The following is a 21,260-nucleotide window of genomic DNA, read 5'->3' as shown; positions in this document are numbered from 1 at the left end:
TTCTTCTGTAAGCACGTGACGTCTTAGTTTTCTTTTCCAGTGAGTCACAGAACCTGTTTCATTAAACTTATGCACTAACTTGAATATTGTTTTCAGTGTTGGAAGTGGGCTGTAAGGAAATTTACGTCGAAATGCTTATCTTGTTCTGTCACACATCTTTCTGCAATGTACAGCTTCAAGATGAATATACAATGGCACAGTGAATATCTTACCATTGCACAATATTAGTGTAGTCTCTAATGAAATTTCTTTCACGACTGCACAACAAAACTGCCCTACTCCTATGAAATTTCACTGATGACTGACTGTAGGAAGTAAGAGCACCATGCTTTAATGGAGGGAAATGCCAGCAATTGCATGAGACTCAGGCAATCGATAGGCTGACCAACATTTTGAGACTTTTAAGCTGCCAGCACTATACTTATAATCAGGCTTTTTATTAAATTTTTTGCTCTTTTTGCCTGTGAAATTGGAAGTAAAAATATTCTTCGAAAAAACAAAAAATGTGTAACCCTGCACCCTCATAATATACCAGCAATTGTTAGACATAAATGAATACAAATTTCATAATCGCCATCTTGTTTTACAGAGGGATAATATGTTAGTCGTTTGCTAAATTAAAAAAAAAAATATATATATATATTCTTTCTTATTATTATAAATTCAAAGTCGTAATATAATGTCAATCACTATAAAGAAAAGCAAGGGAACAAGGGAAGATGTTTTTATATTCATTATAAAGTATTGAAAACTCAAAATAAATGTATTTAAGATGTTATATATAACAAACATAATTTTATTTTCATATAAATATGCGCAATAATTACACAAAATTATTCATTACACTATGAAGAAGTAATACTTAAGACGTGCTGCATATTTTTCCAGAAAATAAACTTGCTGCTTTCTTGATTTGTTGGTTTCACATTTGATTCAGCTGAAACAAAGAAACAAAATCAAAGTCACACTGTTGCAGTACATATAATTATATCTGTATGCGTGTGTGAGAGTGAGTGTGTAAACTCTACTCATTGCACTGCATGCTATACCGAAGGTGCACAAATCAGTACCGGCACTGCATGCTAGACACAGCATGTGTTTAAATATTTCCTATGGGATGAATGTTTGTCTGTTGTGAATGCAATGTCCTGTGTGTTGTCTTAAAAGAGGCCTGACATCTCGTTCTCTCTCCAAGTTACATAAGTCCCATAATGAGTCCCTCCAATGTTATGTCAATAAATGGAACAAGAATAAACTTCGACAAGGTTACGAAAATCCTTTGATAAACTTCTGGGTGGTTCAAATTTGATTTGTACTTAATTTTTTTCTTGGATTAGAATAATATTTACTCATAATAATTCTAGTTAGGTTTAATTTATTATACAAGCTTTTATTTTCCCATTACCTATCTTTTCTTTCCGTCATAAATTCGCAAAAGAAAACAAACATGGAAGATATCTGTCTTTTAAATGCTTTGCACAGCAAATTACCATTAAGTTTCTCAGTGATGCTGAAATTCATAAAACACTTTCAGCACAGTTTCAGAAAAATTGTTCACTTTGTTTGATAGTCTCCAAGTGGTGGAAATCATTTAAAGATGGGCACATAATTTCTGATATGTCACATACTGCATATTCCACAACTTATATCAAATGAACAAAAAATATGAAGCAGTGAAATCTTGTTTGAGAAAAGAGGTTTATGGACAAGTGTCTGTAAATAGTATCAGTATTGGTATAAGCCCACCATTACAGTAGATGAGGCAAGACATGTCCTGTGACCTTATCACGTGCCGTGGCTATATTATCACTGGGGATGGAGAAGGAATTGAATTTCCTTATCGATAGTTTGTCTAATATTAACCAAATCGAAACAAACTTTCTTTCTGATCTCCTATTCTTTTTCCTTTCGTGCAGCTCACATGCCAGGTCTTGCCTCTTGAAAAATAATAAAAGAGAAGAGTAAATATATTTATACCAAATCGTCTACATCCATATCTTCATCATTGTTTTCATCCTCCTTGTTTGTGGATTCTACATGTTCAACAAACGTTTTAGCATCTTCTTCAGTAACAGAGCTCTTTGTACTCTCGTGGGAAGTAATCAAACCAAGTTGTTCTGTAAAGCAAGATGATAAAATATCCATTAAAGAACCAACATTTACACCGAACAGTATTGAGGAATTATGTTTTACAAAATTTAATTTTAGAATTAAAAAAATTGAGAAAATAAACGTAATCATTAAATGGCACTTTCTCCTTATAGATACTGTACATATGTAGACTAGACGGCAGTTTGGAAGGCGGTCGGCTGCTATATGCGCTGTAGCATTTCTGGTATGTGATGTCACAAGCTTGTACAGTAGAACCAATCGAAATCAGTCTGTAACAAGTACTTCCTAAGTTTGTTTGTTCACGTGTGACTGTTTCAATACACTGAATAAGTAAAACTAACATTTACTGTGTGTGTGTAAGATAAATAAATGAAAGAAGAGACTGTAAAAAGACAAGTATTGCACAGGCAAGCGCAGAAAATAGTGTTTAAGGTGTATAATTATTTTAAAAACGTTGACGAGCAGAATGCTGCTGGCCATCTTGATGCTTGCTGCAATGTTGCCAACGTGCAAGAAATGACTGCAGAAGCATGTGGTGTGGGATTGAGAACCGTGCAAAGAATATTGTTAGTGAAGGAAAGAGGGTTTGTTTGGTGTCATGCTTACAGTAATCAATGGCTAAGATCATTATTGTCTTTTGATAATTTAAATTTTCTCCTGCGCTATTTGTATTGCACGTGCTCGTGAAGTACGATGTGGCAATGTTGTATGCTACCTTGTTCTCTCTATCTGTCTCTCTCGATGCAAACGCTAGCAGACTACTGCCTTCCGAATTGCCGTCGACTCTAGCAACTTAAAATACCACTATAAGCAAAAGAAGTCAATTTATCCACAGTGATATCCTGCAAAAAGTCTTTCTTCTGCAAAAACTCACAACATTCTACTCATTTTTAGACACAAACCTAGGAATTTTCAACACACAATTACAAGAAAGAGTGTCATCTTCAATAATTCACAGGAATTCTAAACTAAGTCACATTTCTCTTCTACATTACAACTGTTTTAGCAATAATTTGCTGAATGAAAAATCTTGTCTACAATTTACTAGTGTGCAGGCAGAGACACTAGACATCCCAAATATTTTAAGTAACTATCCTGTATTTCAGAGAAAAACTCCATGTCCCTTATAATTTATTCACAGACTGATTGTCTCGTATTTTGAAACTTGCACACTTTCAGAAATGTCAGTTAAGGTAAACACCAGTTTTATTGAACATTTTAACAAATTTCTTGTTAACTTCTATGAAGTACCTTTACATTTGGTTCAATGAATCTAATTTAGATCTATTTCTAAAATAATATTACATGTAGCACATAAATAGCATCCTACTTTTGATAATGTAAGTAGTTCGGTATTGCCATTAAAATAATTTAAGTCTTATATTAGCCTACATAAATGAGCTCTGCAACGAATGTTGTACTGTCAAAGATTCTGGATAATGATAGCAAATGGGTGACAATATTTAACGATATGGGCAATAAAGTGCCAAGTCTTGCTGAAAAAGCAATTCTTGTTTAAGCAAATCTGTTTCAGATGCACTTATATTAGTCATCTGATATTACTATGCGTGCACTTTTCTCAGGAGGGTGTCAGTAGTGTGTTTCTATGGCAACCAACTGACATCATGCAGAGCAGTGGGTTAGTTCGAGGAATGTTCGTGGGCATAAATAGTCCTATATCTAATGCATATTAGAAAGAGTGACTTCTCAAATTACTTTGAAATGGATTTTTTTATTTATTAGGTTATTTTACGACGCTGTATCAACATCTCAGGTTATTTAGCATCTGAATGAGATGAAGGTGATAATGACGGTGAAATGAGTCTGGGGTCCAGCACCGAAAGTTACCCAGCATTTGCTCGTATTGGATTGAGGGAAAACCTCGGAAAAACCTCAACCAGGTAACTTGCCCCGACCAGGATTCGAACCCGGGCCACCTGGTTTCGCGGCCAGACGTGCTGACCGTTACTCCACAGGTGTGGACTTTGAAATGGATCAATATAACAATAGCAGAGATGTTGATTTAAATCAATTTTTCTAAGTCACATAAATATTTTCAAAAGCATGTAAAATTAAATATCTTGTTGCAGACTATGTCTAGAAGTGACAAATACAAATGTGAGATATGATCGTATGCAAATTGAAGTTCGTTTTCCTTGTATATCTTGATTAGTATTTTATTTGTAAATTATAACTAATTTGACATCTATGTTCTTTTAGAAAACTTTCTCACACCCAATATTGGTCAACTTAACCATGAAATAAAAACATATTAGACACACCACATTCTTTATAAATAGTGGATTCCGCTGATGTGGAGTAATAGCATGTCTGAGTGGGCCCGGGTTCAAATCCTGGTTGGGACAAGTTACCTGGTTGAGTTTTTTTTTGAGGGGGTTTTCTCTCAACCCACTGACAGCAAATGCTGTGTAACTTTCGGCACTAGACCCTGGACTCATTTTACTGGCATTATCACCTTCATCTCACTCAGATGCATAGATAATCATAGCAGTTGATAAAACATCGTAAAATAACAGAATAAAAAAAATCAACGGTGGACTTGACACTTACCTTTGATCACTATGTCCCAAAAAGCATCCTTGCCCCTTTGGAAAAGGCTCTCTTTAAATTGTACAATCCAATCATTATACACAGATGGATCCTTTTCTGTACAGGAAATCCTCAGCGTTCTGAGCGCTGTCTCTGCTTTGACAAAGTTGTCGGTACCGAAAGATCGCAGTACAAGATTAAGAATCACCTTCTGCATTTGATCACACACTGCACACAGAAAAAAGCCAATTTAATTTTGGAAAGACAAAATTGCAATACTTCTGTAAATAAATCAAGTACTTATAAACACTCACGTGGCCAATTCAGATTTAAAAATAAATGTAAAGGAAAGGAAAAGGGAGAGGGAAGCTGTTCTATAAGATATGTTTATATCAAAGAGTACTTTTGGTTTGAACGATCATTTTAGGTTACAGGAGTTGAGATTATTCAGAATTGAAAAAATGATGGACCAATGATGGATTGAGAATGACAGAGGAAACTGAGCTAATCAGAGAAAATTCCTTCTACAACTGTACTGCAATCACAAATCTAACGAGATTTCTTATTGTTAGTATTGAACCCAGAGCTCTTCAAAGAATAGCCACTAGTTGACTACTATGTTTGGGTCAATATAAAAGCTGAACCGAAAGTAATGTCATTAATTTCAGGGGGTTATTCTTTGAGATATTTCAAACAAAAATGTTTAATACAATTTTGCTCGTTTTTGCTTCCTTTAAGAGATAAAAATGGTTTTATGTGAAACATTTCATAGTGTGGGAAAGCCATTGATTTAATTCTCAATATGTTCTGTCAATTTAAGAGAGCAGTGTGTTACGATAATATTGAAGATAAATGATTTCAGCAAGAGTACACAACGTAGACTAAGGAATAAAATAATAATGCATTTTGATAATTTGACAGTAAAGAGGCCTGTCACAGTGTGCAAATGAACATAGGCCTAAGGTTTTTTTTATATTCACGCGACATTTTCCTCCATCTAGTGTGTAACCAGCCTTATTAATACCGAGGAAGTCTGTAGGAGAATGACTGTTTTATTATCAATTATTTTTAAAAGTGATTTCCACGTTTAAATTCAAGCCTATCTTTACGACTTACATGTTTAAATACCGAATATTTTTTCATGATTTACATACTCAAATAACGACTTTTTCATGAATTACACTAGGCCTAGTTCTATTCACCGACTTTGATATATTTTATACATTGTTTTATGGTATTCCTACAAATAACATAAAAGTAAAAAACATTCTGAACTGAACATTTATTGCAATTCTTTTGGTTTATTAATGATACCATAAAGTAACAACAACATGGATACCAGTGGGTATTATACCATTGAGACATCAGTAAAAAATATTTAGTGTTGCCATATTCTCGAGTTTATGAATATTTAATGTTCTTTTTGGAATAAATTCAGGCGATGTGTAACATAAACAAAGTAAATATTATACAGAGGAATGCATAGGCTTTCCCTATTATTTTAAACAGAATCAGATTCAAGTTCCATATATAAGTTTACCTTTATCAAACTGTTGACCTTGATCTAGCAGTGCTTTGAAGTCCTGTTCTGGTGTCAAAGACCCAACCTCAACTATAGAAGCCAGACCAAGATCCTCCAATTTCACGTCTTCTATATTTACATTATTAGACGCATCTTCTGGTTCTTTTTTAACTTCACTGAAAAAGAGAAAGTGGTAATCAAAAACGAAGCTGAGTCGGATCTAAAAATATATATATACATTTTAATTCATAATTTACCTCTTAATAGCATCAGCTACTTCTTTTTTCTTGGGTTTAACTTCAACCAACTGAAATTGCTTCTTGATTTCTTCTAGTGCCAGCTTATATGATGGACTATTTTCACATGGTGATTTCAAAATATCCAGTACTCTGTCATTCACAGGTGGTAATTCTGAATCTGGGTTCATTGCTCTATGTGCAAGGCTGTAGTACACATGTTGATGATAAGGATTAAGCATCTTCTTTGGGTTGAATGCCTCAGTGTCCTCTTCGTATTCATTTCTGCAACAGACACATTAAAATGACTTTCATAGGTCAAGATTAGAACAGCAATGAGATGATGTAATTGCAGGTTCATTAATAATTCTTATTCATTTTATTGGAAAGAAAAGAAAAAAAAAATTATATATATATATATATATATATATATATTTTTTCCCCCCATGTATATATGGAACTGAAAGCTGTTAAGTTCTGCAGAATAGAGTATACACATTTTACGAAATTTAAGTTATTTTTCATGTTGTGAATGACATTAAGGTCACATATACAAGGTATTTCAGAACAACTTACTAAACCTAATTTTAAGATGTGATGAACGGCAAGTAGTTAACATTTTTTAAAAATAAAGTAGTGTCCAGAAATGCTTCCATATAGAAGTAATATGGTAAAAGTAAAAACTCTTCATTGACCTTATTATCGTCCATAGCTGTCTTAGTGTTTCAACCAATCTAGTTACCATGGAAACAATTTAAGTTGACGTTTTCATTGTTGTTGTTTTCTAATGCCAGGCGTTTGACAACAAAGTCATTTGACCTCTTGCACTCCAATATTTTTCAAAGATATTATCATGGTCAGCCACTGAAGCACAGATTTTGAGGTGTTCCGAATCCATTTCTTGGTTTGAGTTGCACAATGGGCAGTTAGGGGACTGATATATTCCAATTCTATGCAGGTGTTTGGCCAAACAATCATGGCCTGTTGCCAATCTAAATGCAGCTACAGACGATTTTCGTGGTAAATCGGGAATTAACTGTGGATTATGATGCAGAGAGTTCAATTTTTTCCCTTGGGATTGTGTTATCAAATTTTGTTTGTTGAAGTCTAAGTATGTAGATTTAATAAATCTTTTCACAGAGTAATATGTAGATTTAGTAACAGGTCTGTAAGTAGCAGTGCTGCCCTTCTTTGCTAAAGCATCCGCATTCTCGTTTCCCAGGATTCCACAGTGGGATGGTATCCATTGGAATATAATTCTTTTATTGAGTGATATTAATTGAGAGAGGATTTTAGTTATTTCTGCTGTTTGAGATGAAGGTGTGTGTTTAGAGACGATTGATAGAATAGCTGCTTTGGAGTCTGACAATATAACTGCATTCCTAAATTTATTGATGTGGCATAGAAGATTCCTGAGACTTTCCCTTATTGCAATGATTTCACCATCAAAACTTGTTGTTCCATATCCAAGAGATCTATAAGTGAGAAGAGACAGCACGTAAAACCTGTACCGGCACCTTGTTCTCTGGAGATCAAGGATCCGTCGGTGTATAAATGAAGCCAGTTTTGTGGAGGGTACCTAATATTAATTGTCTCTAAAGACAATTGTTTTATTATTTCAGTGTTTACTTCTGATTTCAGTATTTTTTCTGTTACATTTAGATTATATTCTATATTTAATAGAGTTAAAGGGTTTGGTTTAATTTGTAAGTTTTCTTTTAAATTCGGGATATTGATTTTCTGTTTTAATTCTTGAACCATGAATATGAAACTTTTTTGAGTTTTCAAACTACAGAGAGGACTGTATGAATGCCAATTGTTTCCTGGTAATCTGATAAGTTTTTGTATATCACAAAATAACCTCTATTAGATCTAATTGTAAATTTTCAATCAAAAATGAATCATTTACAAAGAATATTGAATTAACAGACATGCTTATGGAGCAACTTATGGAAATAATGAGGAATAATGAATTTATGTGGAGAACATCCTCAGTGTCATATTCCCTGTTACACTGTATAATATTTTCAAGGCTAGAGAAACATCTTCAGTAGTGGCCAGTTAGAGTCCCTTCAGACGAGGTCCCTTTTAGAAGTGCTGCTGCTTGTGAATAATGGATATAAATGAGGGCCTTCAGATGTAGCCACAGCCACAGAATAGAGGTGCTGCAGACGGTCTGAGTGGTTGGCTTTGCCGCTGGTGGTGGCCATTGAAAGAGGCACTTCCCATCATATTATAAATGGAATTAAATTGTATATTTCAGACAGGACCACAGCCATGCCACTATTTTAGGGACACTTGAGTGGTGCTACTAATGGACTATTATTGGGTCACCAATTCCTTACACCACCACGGCAGTATACAGCCTATTGTACCACAGCGTCTTTTTTTCGAATTTCATTGGTAATTCCTGCTAGAAGCTCTTGAAATGATTTCTTAAACATGCGAAAAAAAAAAAATTACAGTCCTGATGTAAATCAACAAATAAAGTGTGAAATAGTCCTTGATTCTGTCTTTCCAAAACCAATGGATGGACCCAGACTCTTCTATTTTTACATCTATTCTTTCTCTGTATGAGCAATGTTGCAATCTCCCTCTATATCCATGTTCACTGGAAGACTGAAAAGTTCTCTACAAAAATTTAGTGTGTTAAGCAGTGTTTCAAACACGCGTTTGCAGTGCCACTAACTCGTGTTCACAGTGGCACTGCTAAGTGGCCTAGTCTGAAGGGGGCCCCCTACTTTTCAAGCTGAGAGGTTCTTTAAAATTCTCATTTCTTTCATACTGTTACATCTCAATATGGAAGCATTCCTGGACACTACTTATTTTACGGAAAATGTTTTATTACATGTCCTCTATCATATTTAAAATTAGTAATAGTTATTCTAAAACACTCTGCATAAATCAAATGTTCATAATGTGGTCATTTTAAATATTAACAGGGTTGTTTTTTCATTTATCTATTTATATTGATTTGTAAGATACACCAAATTAAGCAAGAGCTTGATATTAAGCCTTCAACACTCCATAGTATAGACCCTGCTAGCCGGTGCTCTTCCCAAAACATGGTGGTAGGAGTAAGCTTCAGTTTGTACCGATTCTAAACTTCTGCACTACCTTGGCTGTAGGGGCTTGATCAACAGTGACATATGCACTGCAGAGAGATTTGGAATTTAAACCAGGTATATCTACTGCTTTTATTTCTAGCAATAAGCTATGGCTTTAAGCAATTTTGTAGCATTTTGTGCTGACGATTTAGACACTCCAGTCTCTAAGACAAGATTTTTAAGTGATTTTGCTGGCATGTCTTCTAATTGTTCACATATCTCGGCTAGTTTCTCCTCTGTTAAAATCCATCATTTCACATTTTGCTTATTTTCAAGTAATGTTCCCGACTCTCTCAAATTTTTCAAGAGTCTTTGAACAGTTTCTCTAGTCAGAACATTAGTGTCAGGAAATTCACCTCGAAACAATCTTACTGCCCTAACAACTGACTAAGTTTTAAGAACTGTATCATACAGAAACACTATTTGTTGTAAAGTAAAGAATATTTCGTATGTGGCATATCAGTATTCCGGTCAGAAATACTCTAGGCATTATTATTATTTCACAAAGACAGAAATGCTAAAATCATGCAAGTGTAAGCTTATTCATTCAGTGCAGAACATATATATAACTTTATGACACTGTTAAAAGAGGAAATGAAAATAAAATACGAACGTCACAGAAGTAAGATCCATGTTATCAATAAGAGCATCTATTGCATCGAGCTGCTCTTTTGCTGGTTTGCTCTTCTCTGTAGCCACAGGTGGAAATATAAATTCTCTCATATCCTCAGAATAAGGAAGTTCAATAAATACTAAACACTGCAACAGAAGAAAGAAGGAAAAGAAGAAGACGTGTTAACATAATGCATAAAATATTTCTGAGAATAGAACAAGAGGGCTAGCTATTCTAGCCTTCTTGCAATAGAATTAGTATTTCTTAATAACATATGAAAGAAAATAAACATAAACACACACATGCACATGCATAAATTCTTTTAATTCTTGGAAGTATCATTACACCAACACCAACATACACTCAGATCCTTTCATATATTTAACTGGATGACATTCAGAATAGAGAAATTAATCTACAAAGATTAAAATGTGTGTCATGAAAATGATGCTTACTCAATCATTAAAACTTTTACACTAACCATAACTCTTCTCCTCTACATTAATTTGTAAAAGGGCTGTAAAATGTATTTGCAGCTATGTACTTGTAGGAGTTTCATTGTCAAAACAAAATCAATGGTTTAATGAACTTGTAAACATTTATATGGTTAAGTACTCTTTGTCCCTCGTGGCAGCTCACGAATGGTGAGAAGATTTCTAAATTATTAGAACAATGTATTATTTTTTATTTAAGCTGATTATTTATTAAACAGGTTTTTCTCAGTAATAATAGTGTATAGATTGCTTCCTTTCTGCAGAATCTCATTTTAACTTAAATTTTTAAACACATTTCTTTGACATGTCATACCTGGTAATGATTTGTTATTCTTGGAAAGAGAGCACCCAGGACTGGGCCAGTATTGGCTCGGTAAACCTTCCGTGCTATAGCAACCTGTCCCAGATCTTGCATGGCTTGTATGAGAGATGAAAGTGCAACTGCTGCACACTGTAAAAATCATATACAATTGCAGAGGTAATAAAGAACAAATAAGGAATGTTTCATTAACAAAGTAACTCTCCTGTGATCACATGTAAGTCTTTTGCCAGTGAGTGAATGGTTAGCTCTTTATAAGGAAATTAATCACCAAAGGCCAAGGCTAATTACTGGTGAAAAGCCTTACATAAGGTAGTAAACTACAACAAAGACCGTTATATTAAGCCAGAATTCCCAAAATGAGTTCATGACTTCCTTAATGTCTTGGCCATTCTTTCACTAATCCCTAGGGGAGGGGGGGGGGAATTCCATACACTGAGTATTTAGGTCCAAATGACTTAAATGCCGGTATTTGCAACCTAACAGTATCTGTTAAAAAAGATTAATATAATCTACTGAAAGAACGAATGATATTTTTGCATCATTTTTAAATAGTCACAATTATTAATAAGATATGTATGCCTTCTACTTAGCTAAGGCCCAATTCTGCAGCCTTCATGTCAATTTTTATCAGGATATTTTATATATATATTGATCCCCTAAGAACAAAACAAATTTTTTAAACATATTAAGCGAAGTTCCTTTCACAATTACTTCATTCAGCACTTCAAAAATGTCAGTCTTTTATTTTAGGAAACCAGGATGTTAAAATGATTAAAATTTCTTTTAAAGCTTTTATGCAACTCCAGAATCTATTGATATATTGCACATTCCACCATTTTAAAGGTTTTTTCCCCCCCAAGATAATTACATTCTTAAAACTTTGGGTACCCAGTAAATATTTCTCAGAAGCTATAAAAGCTAATGCTTTGAAATTTTTCACAATGATAAATCAATCAATTAAAAATAAATTAATTTAAATTACAGTAATGTTATTAATAAAGAAAGAAATGGTGAGAAAATGTTAATATTAAAAACTGAAATTATATGCATATAATATATTATACAATATGGTAAATAAAATCTTAATATTGTATAATGATTTAATAGAGTTATATTTCTTTGTTGTTTCTTAACATTTAAGCCCCTTTAATCTATACGAAATATCTCAGCTTTCAAATTTTAGCTTTCCTGTCTTTAGAAAAATGTGTCCTAAGTTTAGTAACATCATATCAGTATTTGATTTACATGCAATTAATATAAAACTTGCAAGCCATTGTTTCTGACAATCTCTAAGAAAAAAAGTTTCAATATTAACTAATGAAATATAAGTAAGTCTAACCATTTATAAATAACCTACATTGCAACTGTAGGTTTAAGCTCTGATATCAATGTGCTAAAGTTTGGAATTATTCAAAGTATAAAGCTCTGAAATTGTTTTTCGTCGTTGAAATTATTCATTAAAATAAAACTATATTTAATTTATTGTTTCATTTAACATCAAAGATAGAGTCGCCTGTCCATTTCTTTGGAGAAAATTTCTGACAATGATCGAGACATATGCAGTGCATGAGAATCTAGCAGGCCAATGGCGTAGCTTAGTCCGCTAAGCCACTTGCCTGCCAATCCAGAGTTGCGCTTAGGTGTGGGTTTGATTCCGCCTTGACCTGATTACCCGGTTGGGTTTTTCCGAGGTTTCTCAAACTGTAAGGCGAATGTCAGATAATCTATGGCGAATCCTCGGCCTCATCTCGCGAAATACCATCTCGCTATCAACAATTTCATCGATGCTAAGTAACAAAGCAGTTGATGCAGCATCACTAAATAACAAACTAAAAAAATAAACGAATACAAATTTAGCAGGACACTTTTCCCAGGTAGATTGTGTGCCACCTAGTTTCTCCTGTCAAGTATGCACATTCTTAACACTCAGATTCCTTATCGGTTTGGATTCCTTTGAGTGGCAGGGGTGAGAATTCATTAAGGAAATTATTTACAAAGATAAAGTGCAAAATATCAAGGAGCTAACAGACAGAATTGTGAGAGCTGAAATATCTGCTACAAATGTCATACTTGAGAATAAGCGATAAGAAAGTGAATATCACTGCAATGTTTGTGGTGTCATTACTAAAGACAGTCTAATAAAAATCTGACAATCAAAGATGTTTATAGGAGTTTTAGTTTTTTGACCTAGGTACCCACATGAGTGTCACCTAATTTTTTTTATCAACATTCTCTCACGTCTACAAATAAATCTGCTCACTCACTTCATCATCTCTCTGAGGAACTATATAAAGGACACCTTTCCCCATAAAAAGATGTCTCGGCACATTTGTCGACTTCGTGAAACCCAGGACACTAAGACATTTGTCTCCAGACTTGTAGCTCAGCATGGACTTGTCCACATCTGAAAAAATGAAATGCCAATCACGAAAAAAAAAAAAAAACACACACACACACACAAAAACACGCACGTACACACAACACGAATTGCAAGGTTATCTTTAAGTATTCCGTTCTGTTTAATTTATTCATAAGAATAACAGCGTATGTATGAATTTTCGTCTTTAGAAAACACACTAATCTAAAAATCAGGTGTTATCAATCACCTCCTCACTGGAAGGCCCCTCTTTCTGATGCAAGCGAAAGCGAACCCTTTGCTTATTACTACAGTATTAGGCTTTGTACTTCCGCAGCTGTAAACAAAGCATTGCACTGTTGCAACATATCCACTTCCAATCTCTCAATAGAAGCTCGATTTTTTCAATAATCATTTTAGATAAACAGTTATTCGAACAAGTTTTATTGATATCTATTACTAGATCAAATTAATGCATAGTATAATAAAATTTACATCCATTACCAAACAACATGGTGAACAAAAATTACATGGTGTTTTATGGAAATAATCCAATACAAAGTAAAATTTGCCTTAATAATAAGACACTCGAGGAGAACTAACCACTTCCCTTACCTTGGTTATAGATTTATTATTCTTCAAGAAATAGACATACAGTACCAGAAAGCATTAACAGATAGATCAGAGCTACAGGAATTACTAACAGTCATGAAACCATTCCTAGTATAGAAGCATACCATATAATGTCTACATAATACTTTAGAATGACCTATACTAATCTATGGCAGGAAAGCACGGGCAATAAAGAATATGAGAGCTGAATAACAGCTTGTCTAATGTGATTCGAATGCAGAGCAGGGGGATAAACCAAATGGATCTAAAAAGGAACACGACATCTTAAAAGAACTCAAAATTAAGTCAGTTCTAAAATACATCGACCAGTATAAATCAAACTGTAAATGTCATCTTCAAAGATAGCTTATCCGAGATCCCCAAAGTCATTTATAGCCATACATCTAGAGGTCGAAAATTTTTAGTCGACCTGCAATGCATTGGTGTGAACATTTTAGAAAGCTCGTAATAAGCTTCACAGCCTAATACTTGTGAAATGACGATAATCGAAGCTTCACTGTATAACTAAATTATTGAATGTTATTACTAACACGCAAAGAACTGCAATATAAATATATATAGATCATATGAGACAAAGAGAACGGTAGAAAATAGAAAAGACTGAAGAATGCTGGGTTTGTATTGTAATGCCCTTGGATAAAGCACTATGAAATGTTAAATGTTATGTTTCATTTAACGACGCTCGCAACTGCAGAGGTTATATCAGTGTCGCCGGATGTGCCGGAATTTTGTCCCGCAGGAGTTCTTTTACATGCCATCGACCTGGCCCGGGATCGAACCCACAACCTTGGGCATAGAAGGCCAGTGCTATACCAACTTGCCAACTAGGTCGACAGCACTATGAATGAATGATATATATTTATATTTACATCAAGGAAATTCTACAAACCTGTAAAGGGAACCAACGTGGTTCCAAATGCATATCCTTCTATAACATCATCCCTCTCAACTACAGTCATATTTTCATCTTGTCTAGTGTAAGTCTTTTCAAAATCAACACGAGCAAAACTCTCTAAGGCTGACGATGTTTTCCATGAAGGCAGGGTAGCTGGACTTATCTGTCAAAGCAAAAAATGAAATATAATTCTACTTAATATTATTGTAAAGGGTGCGGCAAAACATCCTCCCTAATTTAAAGTTTAAATAAAAAACAGATGGATCACAATAAGGAAACTTTATTAATGTGAATGGTATCTTAACAGTGGGAATTTTTCATTTTTTGAATAACGTGTCTCTCAAGTGGTGTCCTTCACTATCAATGCATTGTTGAATGCGATTTCGGAAATTTTCCATCACTCTAACTAGCATTTCTTGAGGAATAAGACCAATTTCTTCCTGTATTGCATTTCTTAGGTCTGGCAATGCCCTCGGCCTATGTTTGAACACCTCAGCCTTAAGGTGCCCCCATAGAAAAAAAATCACAGATTGCAAGGTCTGGTGATCGTGCTGGCCAGGGGACGTCGCCACGTGAAGAAATGAAGTGTCCGGGAAACATCTGTCTAAGGACTTGGAGAGAAATCTGAGCTGTGTGAGAGGTGGCTCCGTCCTACTGAAACCATACCTCGTCAATCTGCAGTGCATTGAGTCTTGGTGCCAAAAAATTGTTGATCATAAAGGTGTACCGCTGAGAGTTTACTGTCACAGTAGCACCATCCTCTTAAAAAAAATGACCAAGTATCTCGACTCTTGCAACTGCGCACCATACAGTAACACGATCGTTATGTAGAGGTTTTTGATGAAGTTCACGAGGCTTCTGTTGACTCCAATATCGGAAATTTTGATGATTCACGCATCCTGATAAGTGAAGATGTGCTTCATCACTAAAAAGAACCACAGCATCTTCATGCACATTTTGAAGAATGTTTGCACAGGACCTCACACGATTTTCATAATCACGTTCAAACAATTCTTGAACAACGACCATCTTGTAGGGATGAAACTGCAAGTTGTGGTGCAAAATTCGATGCACACTCCGATAACTGAAGAGCTCCAGTGTGTTTTCGAGCAGATCTCTTTGGAGACTGCTGAAATGAACGCTTCACTGCATTAATGTTAAATTCCCAATGTTAAGAATTCATTTATATTAATAAAGTTTCCTTATTTTGATCCATCTGTTTTTTATTTAAACTTTAAATTAGGGAGGATGTTTTGCCGCACCCATTACGTTTCCTAATATTTTGCATCCATGCAATCACATAATGATCAACATCAAAAGAAAATTTCAGTAGAAATTGCTAAATACCTGGAAAATAAAATAAAACAATTGAGAAATCAGCAATATTGCGTAATTTCTGTTATTACATAATTTCATCATGAGATTAGAAAAAACTGTAGAAAGGAGTAGGAAAAACAAGTGACAGCAGAGGACTTATTAAAAAAAAACTTATTTTCAAGTTCAAATAATCTCAACATATTTAGATTAGTAAAAATGCAATATTTGCAAATAAAACGAATGATGGAAAGATCAGTTTTTAGGTTGCTTACGAATACCTCATGACATCAGAACAAGACATGAGATTTATATCTCACAGCTGATGAAGAGTAAATTTCGCAAGTAAAATTTTCATATCTATCCTTTTAACAAATAAACTGTAACTTAAAAGATATTCAGCGATAAGAAATAAGTAATCAGTAAATCCTCAATTTCTTACAAATGGGCACTGAATTAGAGATAACATCAACATATAACACTTCCTGTACTTTAACTTAATATGCCAGCAAATTTAATTGTCTTTTCGCTATTAACTATCTCCTAAGTCAGGGATTTCATGATATTCCACTACAACTTCTGTACACTCTCAGGGGATTGTCACTGCAAACAGTTACTCTGTTAATCTTCCTGATCTCAGACCATATGTAAAACATAAGCTGTAATGTTGCAATCTGCTTTTACGAATATTGTATCAATGGATACACATTAATAAATTAAATCATTTCAAATTACTTAAACAACAGCAGGAATGCAATCAGCTGATGAATCATCAAGAATCAGGTATTGCACACCTTCCAGGAAATATCTTAAATTTAATACCTTTCAGCGAGAAACTGAGGCTGCACAAATTATTCATTCTCTACTTGAAAATATTTGTGTAAACTTTCACCCATATTCTAATTGCCATGATGGTTCAATGCTGCTAGTGCACTGAGTTCATAAGCCAAGGGGCCCAGTTCAAATCCTGGATGATTAACCCTGAATTGATAACTTTTACTGAGCAAGCCCGTAATCCAGGCAATACAAGGGTTTTCTCTGAGTACTCCTGTTCCCCTGTGACATCCCAACAATTCTCCATCATGATCATCATCATTCATATGAATGTAATGTGGATCCATGGCCTGTGGTTCACTCTGGATTAGTGATAGGTCGTTTGCGAACGAACTGACTCTTTTGAACGACTCTCTCTTTCGAGCTAGCTCGCCCGTTGAGAGCTGGTCGTTCGCGAGGCACTTCCAGCTCCTTCAGCTCACGACTCTCAACCAGCTCACAGCTCGTTTCACGACTCCCGCTCTCGAATAACCAATGGCATTCACTGCATGATCACATGACTGTGATCTGTAGTTACTTTGAGAAAGACAGAGAAGGTGAGACTGCGCCATATGCCAGTAGCGAACGGATGTGGAACTAATATTACGCGGCTGATGTGTGTGTGTAGAAAAATATACATATTACATTATAACGTTTATGTTGCAGGCTTTGTTTTTTCATCTATTTTAACATAATACGATTGTCCCTTTTATCCTTCTGATTCCTAATGTCATAGATTAGACTATTATAGACAGTTTCGATATGTTACGCAACCAGCTCTTGAACGATGTCGTTCGCGAGCTGTCTAGCCTGTCGTGAACGAACGAGCTGGCAGCCAGCTTGTGAACGAAGGAGCTGGCAACCAGCTCGTGAACGACGGAGCTGTCAACCAACTCGTGAACGAACTGACTCTTTCGAATGACTCTCTCTTGGGAGCGCGAGCTGACGAGCTAGCCCGCGCCTAAGAGGTGGTTGGACCCATCACTACTCTGGATAGTCTCTGATAAACAAAGTACTGCAGTCTTATCCTGATCATCTAACACTGAATTGCCAGATAGTTGAAACAAAACAATCAAGTTTGAACAATAGTGAATTCTAACGTCAATATACACAGAACTAACAAATTAAACACTAATGCATAAAATATATAAGCAGGGTTTGATATTGGGGGGGGGGGGAGGTGTCATTGGAAAATATATACTTCTCATTGTACATGTTACATAGCAATTGAAATAATACTATTTAAAAAAATGTTATTCGAATTAATTATCCACGATCATATTCTTACAATTCTCTTTTATTTGCAGTCATGAAATTCCTTTTGCCTGTCTGTCCTCTATCTGCTCTAACTCATACTCCAGAGATCTACAACACACAATAACAACAAAGAGTGCCAACCTCAGCATCTGACATTTCTATTATTTCAACTATTAACTGTAAGTTTATTAATCCACATTGCTTAACTCTATCTTCTAAGCAACCAGCAAGTAAATCAATGATGCTGAAAATACTCATTTTCGTACAACTTTTGAAACAAAATCTCTCTCCCCCTCTCTTTCTACATAGTATCAGATTTATATTTCCTTTAATGAAGAAGAAAATAATTCCAAGGTCAAATATTGATTACCTACCTTTCGATACCCTGATACAGCTATTTTGATGTCTGGTCCAATATCCATCACAACATTCCATGGTGTGGGCCGGACATTCTTCTTTTGAAAGTACATTAATTGTGGTATTGCATCAGCAAAGTTGCACACAGTTCCTCCAGTCTAAAATACATATTCATAAGAAACTTAATTGTTTGGTAAGAAGGTTTAGAGAGAAAATAAAGAGATTAGAATTGTCATTCTTTTACTCTCGTTACAGGTATTTCCTGACAAAATTGTTAAGAGGAACTGTTCTACTTTGGGACACTTATTAATTTGAATTTCTTAAGATTTAAGATAGTTTCTAATGCAAAAATGTATTTTGATGTAATAAGCTCTGATACACCTTTCACAATTTTGAAGTAATTTGAATGAGAATTAAAATATTAAAACAAATTGTATTGAGATACATTATGCTAGCGTACTTTTGAATGTTATCTCAAATACCTTGCAACACAAGCCAATTTGAGTCAAATAAGATAGTAAAATAAACAAATGAATGTGAATTATTTACACAAATTTTACTGGAAAAACAATATGACAGTAAAGAAATATATCTAATAGGATTAAGTATTTTTGTAAGACTGTAATGTAAAAAATTGTACAGTAAAACTTCATTTATATGTTTTTATGGGGGTCTGAAGAAAAAAAAACGCATAAGTGAAAAAAAAAAGTGTAATTGAAATGGCATGTAATAACATCTGAAATAGCATTTGAAGATTATATGGGAAAAACTACGAGTCAACTTTCTAAAATTTTCACAAGAACTTCATAGCTGACCCATCTTTGAGTCTATAATATACTACTCAAATTTATAACACATTATTCTCTCTTGAAGAATGTAAGATTATTTGTAGGAAATCTTTGCAGCTTAGAGTCAAAGCTTCCTGATACATTACAATTCAAATATAATCCATAAAGTTTTACGAAATTGATTTAATGAACAGCACATACCTTGTTCTTCCTCTATGATTTTAATTTAATAATGCTATTATTTTGGGAAGATAATATTAAAATGGATTTGAGGGCGGTAGGATATGATGGTAGAGACTGGATTAATCTTGCTCAGGATAGGGACCAATGGCGGGCTTATGTGAGGGCGGCACTAAGGAATAAACCATGTCCTGAAATTGTGATAACTGTTCACTTTCTTAAATTTTCACGAAACCTAATGATAAATTGATTTAGAGCATGTAAATGACATTTTGTATCTTTTAGAGTCTAAAATACGATCGTATAAGTCTAAAAAACCAATAAACGAAAGACGTATATCCGAAATAAATTAACATGGAAAGTAGTATAGGAATTTTGCTGGGACCTCAGACAAAAAGGAGTAAGTATGAAAAACGTATAAAAAAGTTTTATTGTAAAATGTTTGTAATAAAATTTCAAATGTTAACATTAAAATTAAAAAAATTAACGTAAAAATGTAACCAGACATTCAAACAGGGTAGAGAACAGATTCAAATAACAACATGGTTATATCTACTACACTTTCAGCATATAATAGTATTACAGAAAAGATTAAACAAATCTGTAACTTTATTTAACATAATTTGGAGTATTACCTTGTCGAGTATATGTTTCAAAAGAGCTTCTCCTGCCTTCTGTTGAACATTTTTCAACTTCCCTTCGACGGCTCCATTCTTTTTACCATTTATTTCATCATCATCGTCATCCATTGGTTCATCCTTAACGTCCAAGTTTACATCTGGGCCACTGCAGATGTGAAATAAAGAAATAATATATCACAGGAAGTGTTTTATATGTGCTTACAATTTAATGGATAAATTGAAAGCCATGTTAATATGGAAACCAAACATCTCAAAAATAAATCTAGTAATGGTGGTCTCTACTTGGGGGCAAAGAAAGAATAAGAAAAATAAATTAATATTCATTCATTACTGCAAACTAAATCATTTATTTATTTATTCAGTGTGTAATTTTAAAATTTTGTGTTTTTTTTTAACTAAAAAAGATTCAGCATTTAGCAGTTTTCACTGCGCCTGTAAGTATGGATATCTCACAAGGAGCATGTGTGCAGAGAGGAAAATGTTTATAAACATATAACCAATGTCTAGCTATGTCATCTTAGAGACTAAGAGGTCGTTGACAAGGGATGAAGGAGAAAATCAACTATGGACATAGGGTGGGAATTTATGTGGTCGTCCTATGGTGACAGTAACTGAGATTAATGCAACACTGCCTAGATAAATGAACATGCTAGCTTGCTGTGATGATAGTGAAAAGAATACTTACATTGCAATAAGAGTGATTTCTTCACTTTTCAAGGCTTTAATAATAGTTTCAACTTGATCTTCTGATACAACAGAATTCAAGTCTGACAGCAGTACCAATTTCCTTTCCGAGAACTTCTTTCCCCTGTAAATGTATAGTTGTAAAATTATGTTTAACCTCTTTACAATATACAGTGTAAATGTACAATATAGTAAGAGAAAAACTATATCAGAGTAACCACCGTGTAATATGTAACCTATCAAATACAGTAATTAACATAGATCACCTACAGGAATGTGAAAAACTGAAAAATTATAGTAGTCTACTAACAACTTAGTGGAACTTTAATGGAATGCTAGAAGACAAATTAGGCAAATCTTTAGTGTTTGCCATTAGAAACAACAAC

The 21,260-nt window shown here is 34.3% G+C and overlaps 1 protein-coding gene across 3 annotated transcripts in view; it reads right to left on the bottom strand.

Moving 5' to 3' along the window:
- Positions 1-775: 775 nt before the first annotated feature.
- The window catches only part of Ku80, a 34,648-nt gene continuing 14,163 nt past the window's right edge, over positions 776-21,260 (bottom strand). For all 3 annotated transcript variants that reach the window (XM_069818965.1, XM_069818963.1, XM_069818964.1), the window contains exons 4-15: positions 20,876-20,998; positions 20,185-20,335; positions 18,599-18,739; positions 14,835-15,003; positions 13,221-13,360; positions 10,948-11,085; positions 10,141-10,286; positions 6,442-6,705; positions 6,203-6,360; positions 4,684-4,890; positions 1,978-2,117; positions 776-937 (exon numbers count right to left, since the gene is read on the bottom strand). In XM_069818965.1, the coding sequence (XP_069675066.1) occupies positions 923-937; positions 1,978-2,117; positions 4,684-4,890; positions 6,203-6,360; positions 6,442-6,705; positions 10,141-10,286; positions 10,948-11,085; positions 13,221-13,360; positions 14,835-15,003; positions 18,599-18,739; positions 20,185-20,335; positions 20,876-20,998 (1,792 nt within the window). In that variant the 3' untranslated portion in view covers positions 776-922. The remainder of the gene's footprint in view (positions 938-1,977; positions 2,118-4,683; positions 4,891-6,202; positions 6,361-6,441; positions 6,706-10,140; positions 10,287-10,947; positions 11,086-13,220; positions 13,361-14,834; positions 15,004-18,598; positions 18,740-20,184; positions 20,336-20,875; positions 20,999-21,260) is intronic.

Source organism: Periplaneta americana, chromosome 2 (assembly GCF_040183065.1).
Source record: "Periplaneta americana isolate PAMFEO1 chromosome 2, P.americana_PAMFEO1_priV1, whole genome shotgun sequence".
NCBI lineage: Eukaryota > Metazoa > Arthropoda > Insecta > Blattodea > Blattidae > Periplaneta > Periplaneta americana.
Note: the sequence above shows the minus strand (reverse complement) of the source record. Positions and strands in the feature narration are given on the sequence as shown.